General features: G+C 35.6%; 1 protein-coding gene across 2 annotated transcripts; it reads left to right on the top strand.

The window, feature by feature from the left end:
- The first annotated feature begins 2,541 nt into the window (after positions 1-2,541).
- LOC137741329 (heavy metal-associated isoprenylated plant protein 47-like) lies at positions 2,542-3,574 on the top strand. Of its 2 annotated transcripts, XM_068481049.1 has the most exons (3): positions 2,542-2,609; positions 2,828-2,906; positions 3,026-3,574. In XM_068481049.1, exons 1-3 carry the CDS (start codon positions 2,604-2,606, stop codon positions 3,277-3,279), a joined length of 339 nt encoding a protein of 112 aa, XP_068337150.1. In that variant the 5' UTR covers positions 2,542-2,603; the 3' UTR covers positions 3,280-3,574. The 2 variants fall into 2 exon arrangements, with proteins under 2 accessions (XP_068337150.1, XP_068337151.1); XM_068481050.1 differs by lacking the exon at positions 2,542-2,609 and having other exon boundaries at positions 2,644-2,906.
- The last annotated feature ends 5,845 nt before the right edge of the window (positions 3,575-9,419 follow it).

The raw sequence follows: 9,419 nt of genomic DNA, 5'->3' as shown, positions 1-9,419 counted from the left end.
CAGAAAGAATCAAAACCCGGGAATTAGCCTTCAACTACAAAAGTAGACTACTTCATTTGCGCTCAAAGCGATTTGAAATTACTAATTCCAAATAGAAAAACGCATTGCCCCCCATCTCCAAAATTTAATTTAAATAAAAAATAAAGAGATGAAAGCGGGGAGACGAAGTCAAGACCCACAAAATAAGACAAAACTAAAAAAATAAAAAAAAATTGGATGGTTTAATTTGTTTTGTTACATAATCGCATACATGTCAATACAACAAAATTTAGATATCAAGCTCTGTGAAACTAGATAGAAATGTTAAAGACTTTTTATAAGTGAACTCTTTTCTAAAACTCTAAAACACTGAGGGATTGGTTTGGTATAATTCTTTTTCGTTTCGACTGCGAACATGTACAATGATAAAGTCATATTTTCTTATCAATTGGGGAAATCATAGAAGAGCGGTTAGGAAAATTTTGTGCGTCGCTTATCAATATCGGTATTGTTCAATTTTCACAGGCGTCGCCAATTGTTAGTGCAAATATTTCAGTTCCTCCAACAAGCAATCATCCAATTTATGTTTGACACACCAACTTTGCTTGCCACCAATAAGGCAAAATTTGGAGCGTGTGACCTACAAGAAAACAGTGCAACAATCAAGTTTTGTTTATAATGGTAAAAAGTCTCACATCGCTGAAAAGAGAAATATTGTAAAGGTTTATAATAGATTAGACTACACCTCATTTATCAATTAATTTTATGATGGAATCTCATCTTTCTTTATGTTGGGTCTGACTCATATGTGAAGAGTCCCATAATGACAATTGATGTCTTGTCATTTTCCTCCCTTGTTTGTGAGCTTAGTGGCGTTATGTGAGCATTGAAGTCCAAAGTGGCATTTATCTCTTTATCTCTCCCGCCTTGTTGTATATCCTATTTCTTCCATATATTTGTCCTCTAATTCTAGAAAAAAATTAAAATTGAAAATTAAAGCAAGATAAACGTCAAATAGATGGAGTAGGATTCTCTCTCCTCTTTTTTTTTTCCTCTCATTCTCTCTCCTTCTATTTGAACGGTTATAGTTAAGCCACGTCAACATCTTATGTTAATTTTTTTATAGAAAGATAAAGATAAAATAAAGAGTGTGAAAAGAGGGGAAGGAAAGAGATGAAAAAAGAAAGAGAAAGAATCCTAGTCCCAAATAAGTCCTTAAATTTTTTGCTCCCGAGATGCAAGAGCATTTTTGTTTTGTTCAATTTATACTTTCGTCTCGCATCTGCAAGATCCATGACAACCAACAAACTTAGACTTTTTTGACGTAACCTTATAATATTGCTTGCATAAAAAAAAATTAAATAATTAAATGGGAAGTTTAGTTTACTTTGTGTCAACGTACTCATTATCATTGTATGAGGATTAATTATAGCACAAAACAGATAAAGCCCCAATAAATAAGAATGTGTTCCAGATATGTTGGGTCTTCCCCTCATTTAAGTGACAAAGACTGAGCAGGTGGTTCAAATTAACATTGCATGCAAATGCACGGTTGATCAATTGTACCAATAGCCAATTAGACTCCATTTTTTTTCGCATTAGCAAGATCTATGATAACAACGAGCTTAGACTTTTTTTCGATTCTACCCTCATAATATCCCTTTGTAAAAATTAAATGGAAAGTTTAGTTTACTTTGTATTAAACCCATGTACATGTATTCATTATCATTCAAGTGATTAAGAACGTTTACCTACACTCAAAATGCTTTAAGACTCAAAGTTTTGATCGATAAATTTTATCTATTAATTATCTCTCATTTCCTACGGAACTAAAACAAAACACACAAAGCTCTAACACCTTGGAAGTACCCAAGGTTTCTCTTTGAATTAAGGTACTTCTTTCTCAAAAACACGACAAAAAAACATAAATTAAGCCCCAACAAATAAAAATGTGTTCTATATTTTTTGGGCCTTCCACTCCATTAAGTGACAAAAACTAAGTGGTTGGCTCAAATTAAGATTACATTCAAGGTTTTGGTAAAAGATGTTTCATTGAGATTACATGCAGGGTTGATCGATGATGGTAGTACCCGATTGGACGCCACCGTAGTTTTTTTTTTTTTAATCTGAAATGACTCACAAAACAACGACACCATAAAACTTTTGCAATATTTAATCAAGTCTTGGTCGTCCACTTGAGGCATATCTTTCTCTTTAACCAAATGCGCAGACGTATTTACAAACTTGAAATTAATTTATATTTTTTCAAATTCCATATGAAATGTAGGATCGATGCCCCAATCATTAAGTCAAATAGGACACCAACCTTACAGTTGACTTGCCAATTCAATATCTGTCTCTTGTACACCAAATGCATACCGCGTCTGACCCGGTCCAGTGTGAAAATCTTGGTTTTCAAGCAGATGGTCCTTTGTACGTATTAACCCTACTTTAAGATACTCGTTTTCGTGGGGACACACAAGTCAACAAGAAGTAATACTTTATAAAGATTAAGCTCCTATAAATACCTTATCATTGGTTTTTAAGTGGCATCCAAGTAGCCCAAGTAGAAATATAAAGTAAACAGTTCATAGATTCATAAGACTCATTTTCTGCTCCCGAACATGAAGGCAAGCGTTTTCATTTGTTCAGATATAACGTATATATATTTAAGTATTCCATTTCTTTAGAGAAACGATTTTGTCAAACATGTTTTTTCGTCAAAGGAGTGTGTGCGAGAGAAAAGATTGTGCGAAATCACTCCGTGTTCTTTATTAATTTGAAATTTTCACCTTTGTTAAGCCAAATCACAAAGGCTTTTAACAACATATGATCTTTGTATATGCAGCAAAAGATAGTCATGAAGGTGCAGCTGAACTCCGAGAAATGCAGAACCAAGGCCTTGAAGATTGCTGCGGTTGCCAAAGGTATGCATCATTAAAATCAAGAAGCAATCTGGTGACTATCCAAATGATCATTGATCATTCATATGAATTATTGAAAATTAATTAAACAATCAACTAATGATGAGTCACTGATTAAGCAGGTGCGAGCACGGTGTCCATAGAAGTAGAGAAAGAGCATGTGGTGGTTATCGGAGACGGAATTGATGCCGTTGACTTGGCTAAATCATTGAAGAAGAAGCTTGGCTCTGTCACCATAGTAAGTGTCGAAGAAGTGAAAAAACCGGAAGAAAAACCAGCTGAGCAGCCTGAGCCAATTCAGTGGGCATCAAGCTATATTCACTATCCACAGTATCCAGCTGTGCAGTACTACTACGATGGATCCTACAGATGGTAAATTCAGCAATTCAAAATTAAGTGAGTTTGACGACTCAGCAATTTGTGGCCCGTAGTTTGAATCGGCTTCCTGCAACAGACCTCAAGAATCATGTTGTATACATTTGTTTTTTACCGCAGGCCCTCTCAGTGCCAGTGGTTAAATAACTGTCGTGGAAAGTGTAGTTTCCCCCTTCTTGTAATTTTACTGTTAGTGTAAAATTGGCAATTTCTAAAAAAATGCCTAAGTCTATAACATCTTAGACTAGTGTATGTTTTTTGTTGAAATATTTAAATCTAAATTTGTCTTCAGTGCTCTCGAACTCACAAAATATCAAGAGTTTTATAAACATTCACTCGAATAAGTTCGACATTCATATGCATTCATATGGTCTAAGTTTGTGTTCAATAAACTATTTAGTTTTGGGCTTTACACGTTAATTAGTTTGTTTAACTAAGATTTTATTTATCTTAATTAAAAGCCCATGTCATTTTTGTTTGTATCCATCCGGGAAAAGACAGCAGCTGGTGAATTCATCTTAGACAATGATGTCATTATTGTAGCTTTATCTAGGTTACCAAAAGAATATGTCACTATTAGAAAATGTTGGTCTGGAAATACTATTTCAATGACTCCTCTACAACCTGAATGCCAAACTCCATAGAAGAGGACATACAACTCCAAACTGCTTCTTCAGGAATTCTAATGGTGTTTCTTCTGGTTGTGTTCAAGAATGCCAAATTTATGGAAGAGAGGGGCACATTGCACTGGAATGCTATCATGTGAGGAATTACTCTGTCCAGCCACAGCCACCATTTTTCTTCGCTCCAACTTACTCTGACCAGCCACAGCCACCATTAATACTTTCAGTTCCCTTTGCTTATCATTATTCATATCAGGTGCCTTCTCCTCAAGGATTTACAGTACCACAAAGTTTACCAATTCCTGAGAATCATTATCAACCTTCATACATGAATGCCATGACTGCTCAAGGATCTAAATCTTTTTCCAATCCTACCTCTTGGTTTATGGATACACAAGCTTCTCACCATATAACTTCAGATATTTCTTAATCAAGTAACTAATTTTGAAGGTTCAGAGAAAATAAAAATAGGCAATGGTCAAGGTTTGCCTATTAAGAATCTTGGATATACATTGATTTACACTCCTTCTCACTCTCTTATTTTAAAGAATGTTTTGCATGTACCTTCCATTGCTGTGAATCTTATGTCGTTTCCTTAATTGTGCAAGGACAACAAATATTGGTTTGTCTATGATGATACCCAGTTTTTTTGTGCATGACAAGTTGACAAGGGTAATCTTTTACAAAGGTAAGAGTAATCCTGGTGAATTGTTTTAGATTTATATTTCTACTTTTCAAAATGCAAGTGCTTTCATTGGACAATCGGTGAAATCTTCTGTTTGGCATCATAGATTGGGTTATTCAGCAAATAAAGTCATGTCTATTATGCTATCTAAGTCGCAGATTTCTCACACCTTAGAGGCTTAGGGGGCGTTTGTTTGCCCTCACTAACTTGGACTGGACTGGACTGGACTAGCTATTAGTCCAATACTGTGTTTGTTCCATGCTGGGACTAACATTAATGAGACTAAAGGGGACTAGCATGGACAAAACCCTTCACTAAGAGGTCTTAGTGAGACCCCCCAATAACCATGGGACTAGCTAAGACTATCCTCTATTTCTCGTCCTTGTCATGCTCAATGACCACTCCCGACAGACTCCTCGTCATCGCCGATCACCTAGATCAATCATTAATTTCCCGACTCTCTTTCAAATCCATTTCACAACCAACTTTCATATAAAATATACCAAATTGAAGCTGGGAGTGACAAGATTACGATTTTACTTGAATCGAGGCCAAAATGTGGTCGGAAAATGGCTTGGAAGTCTCGGCCTGTTTGGGCTTCTTCAAATCCATGACAAATTCGAGTATGCAAAGCTAAGATCTCGGTCCAGGGATGGTGATGAATTTTTTGGCGTGCTAACTTCATCCAATTTAATGAGGGTTGGCCAAAAAACACATCGGGAAACCTGCAACTCATCAGGAAAATTGGAGCCGTGAGGTTCCGTTCGAACAACGCATAGCTAGAGAGGGAGGGAGGACAGAGAAATAGAGACTGGAATCAATAAGGAGTTTGACCAGGAATGAGAAAGAGACATGAATTGAGAGGTCTGAGAAGAAAAGATGGAGAAAAAGATAAGATCATAATAAAATATTAATAATTTATATATTAAATAAAAAAATATTAGAATTTGTTATTATCTAGCTTCTTAGTCCAATACTGCACCAAACGCTTCACTAAGTTTGTCCAGTTTAGTCTAGTCTAAGCCAGTCCACCTTAGTCCTTGAAGCTAATCCAGTCCGAGATAGTCCGGTGCAACAAACGCCCCCTTAGATTATACTCATAAAATGTGTAGTGGTTGTATTCAAGGAAAGAGGATTAGGAATCATTTTCATGTTGAATCTACTAGGTGTTTGTTCCTTTTTTATGGATTCATACAGATGTATGTGATGTATGTGGGTCATCTCCTATAAAATCCATTGAAGGCTACATATATTATATAGTGTTTGTTGATGGTTGTACTCGTTTTGTATGGATTTTTCCTCTATTCAATAAATTAGAAGTTTTCTCAATTTTTATCAAGTTTTATAAGTTTATAGAAGTTTAGTTTGGAATGAATATTCAATGTTTGTAATCTGATGGGGTGGTAAATTCACAAGTAAGTTCCACCACCAAATTGTAGTATAGAATCATCTCCAAAGATCTCAGTCAAAGCAAGCATATGCCACTGGCTTGTTTTAGCCAGGGGAGAAGCGAAGCAAGCTTGTTAGAGTCCAGCAGGAAATGCTATTCGGACAGTAGTGGATCAAGGTATGTAATGGGCATTTAAGGATTTCCTAGAACCCAAGGGTATGGTTCATAGGATTTCATGTCATTATAGCTTGTCATTATGTCAAGATCACTCTGTAATGACATGATTATACTGTTATACTCAACTTGTCATTACTTCAAAATTACTCATTAATGACATGATTATACAGTCATGCACTTAGCTTGTCATTACTTCCAGACTACAATAATGATATGATTATATTAACCAACTTACACTAGCCATGGCTAGTGTATTTGTATTGTATGCTATGCCACTAGAGTAAGTAGCAATTTTGGTGAGCACGTTTGATGTGGAGACATCTTTCCGAAGCTTTGACAGATAAGTTACTTCTTCATTTTTATTAGAACTTCTATTTTGACAAATATGCTCTACACATGTTATCAGGCATGTAATTAAGGGTCAGAGACCTATTAGATGTGGCATTTCGAGGGATGTGTGAGAAAATTTGTGATACTTGCAGGTGTTTTAATTTGGGCTTATCACTATTTTTAGGAGACGTACTGCCGAATTTAAATAGATTGTAATAGTTTCACAGTCTAGCTGTGATTTCATGTGTATCATGGCTTCATCACCTATACAGGTGATGGTCAACACACCTCGGTTTCAATGCCCATTGGACATCAGGTCGGGGTGTGTCAGAGAATATGTGAAAAGTAGGTTGCAGAGCTTTTAGAAGTATTTTGTATGTTGAGTTGAATGTCCTTTTCTTTAACCTTTTTGCTGCCTTTTATAGAAACCCTTCATTCTTCGAGATTAAACCTTTCATTCTCAGTTCATTGCCTTTGACTCAAGTGGTTGATGTGATTATTGCCAGATGATAAGCTTCCACTTGGATGCTTAAGCTCTGATCCTCTTGGAACTATGAACTTGCCATTGAAATGTACTTTTCCACTGCAAAACTCAACTGAACAATCCTCCTTTAGTGTGAAAGAGGGCGATCAAGCCGCCCATTCCTGCTACTTCAAAAGTACTTCTGAACTTTGGGTCGTCCACTGTTTATTCCTATTAAAATGAGATACCCATTAAGAAATAAAAGTGATTTGTGGGATCATGGGCTTTGGCCAGGCCCACTGTCTCTTTTCAGTCCAAACATGGCCTATTGGACATAACATTTTTAATAGGTTGGGTACTTTTTTGGAATGTTTTGAAATGTTGAGACCAATTTGAAATAACACTAAAAAGTTGGATAGTTTTCATTACTTAATCCAATAATTAAATGGGAAGTTTAGTTTACTTTGTGTACATGTACTCATTATCATTTAACAAGAAATTTGTAGTTCAAGTAATTAAAAACATTTACTTTACACTCAAAATACCTCAAGATCCAAAGTTTTGTTCCATAAAATTTCTCTTAATTATCGTCTCATATTCTATAGAACTAGTACAAAACAGATAAAGTCCCAATAAATAAAAATAGAGATGTATTCTAAATATTTTGGGTCTTCTCCTCATTTAAGTGACAAAGAATAAACTGGTGGCTCAAGTTAACATTACATGCAAGGTTGATCGATTGTACCAATGGCCCATTAGACTCCACCATATGTCTACCATGATAGACACACATCAGCAACACTCAAATAGATGATAATGTATTTGTCCTCTATCTTTAACAAAAAAATTAATAACTAAAAAGCAGAAAATTACAAACAAATGAGTCAGATGATAATGTATTTGTCCTCTATCTTTAACAAAATAATTAAAAACTAAAAAGTAAAAAATTACAAACAAATGAGTATCAAACAGCCCTTTAAACTGTTATTTGAATTGACTCACGTAGATGGCTCCTAAGACTCACTATACACATATCAGCAACACCATAAAACTTTTGCAATATTTAATTATCACATGAAGCACATTTTTGTCTCCTGGACCAAACGAGCAGACGTGTTACAACTTGCAACTTGGAATTAGTTTATTTCTTTCGTTCTTTCAATTATTGTGGTTGTAGTTTGTTAAACACGAAAAAGGATCTTCATCGGATTCTTTTTTTAGGGATCTCGGGGATTCTGTGATCATGACCGTTCATTGTATATTGTGCGGTCAATTTTCGTTAAGTACAATTTATATTTAATTTTAAATTTTAAATTTAAATGATTTATGACCGCACGATATAAGATAAACGGTCACGATCATAGGATCTCCGGGATCCCTAAAAAAAGAATCCGGTGAGGATCCTTTTCCGTTAAAGACCACCACCAATTAACCTTATTGGATGACTTGCCAATCCAATATCTGTCTCTTATGTGCTAAATGAGCTTTGCAGCTAAAACAGAGAACTAGCGCATCGTACAATGTACTGTGTCTGACTTAGTATAGTGTGAACAGCCCAATTACCCGATGATTTATTTATACCGTTGGATAACTCAACGATCTCTGATTCTAATGATTTTGTAGGGATGATATCAATTAAGATTAAGATATTGAACATTTCCAATTATGAATTTATATTGTAAAGATACATTATTCACAAATGCAAGCATTATCAATATGTATATAATATCCCTCTCTCTCTTAATTTGTATTCCATCTGAAATTATAACCACGGTTTTGATTCACTTTGTGGAAATGTTGGAAACTCTCTCTACCTTAATTTGTTCCATCTGGAAAATCAGAGTATTTTGGAACCAAATTATAATCTTCTAAAAGCCAGTGGAAAACTATTGTTCATTAATAGTGTCCACCCGGCTCTGTCCCTCATTTTCTTCATGGTTTTCCGGTTTTATTGGGATTGTGCAGTGAAGTGGCGATTTTGCCCTTCTTCATGCATGCTGCGCGTGCGTGTTCCCTGCGTCCTCATCGAGCGCCCTTTCATTGGATTTTCTTCCTGCTATACACGTGTTGCTCATCGTGGAAGAGAAGAAACATGGAAAAGCAGGCTCCTCCATTTGCTCTCATAGATTTCTCGAGCTCTCTCCCAAGCTCCTAATCGCTGGCCTCCATAAGTGTTGACTTGTATTAGGATTCCTATAATTGTGGGATTCCTATAATTGTGGGATTCCTACTGTAATTGGTTTCCTAGTTTAGGATGTAATTATTCTTTCCCTTATTCTTTCCCATATATGTATAGGGTTGTATATATACCTTGTTTTGATATGAAATAAAATAATTTCATTGAAAAGCATTCTTTCTTCTTGGCACCAGAGCCGGGTTAGAAAGACACTGAACCGTAATAATTTTTTTTTTCTTTTCTGCCGTGTACCTGATCCATTGCAGCGAGCAACCTTAGGATTGTTGCTGCCCGTGC

The sequence above is a fragment of the Pyrus communis genome, chromosome 8 (genome assembly GCF_963583255.1).
Source record: "Pyrus communis chromosome 8, drPyrComm1.1, whole genome shotgun sequence".
Lineage (NCBI taxonomy): Eukaryota > Viridiplantae > Streptophyta > Magnoliopsida > Rosales > Rosaceae > Pyrus > Pyrus communis.
The sequence above is the reverse complement of the archived record's forward strand: the minus strand, read 5'-3'. Positions and strand labels throughout refer to the sequence as shown.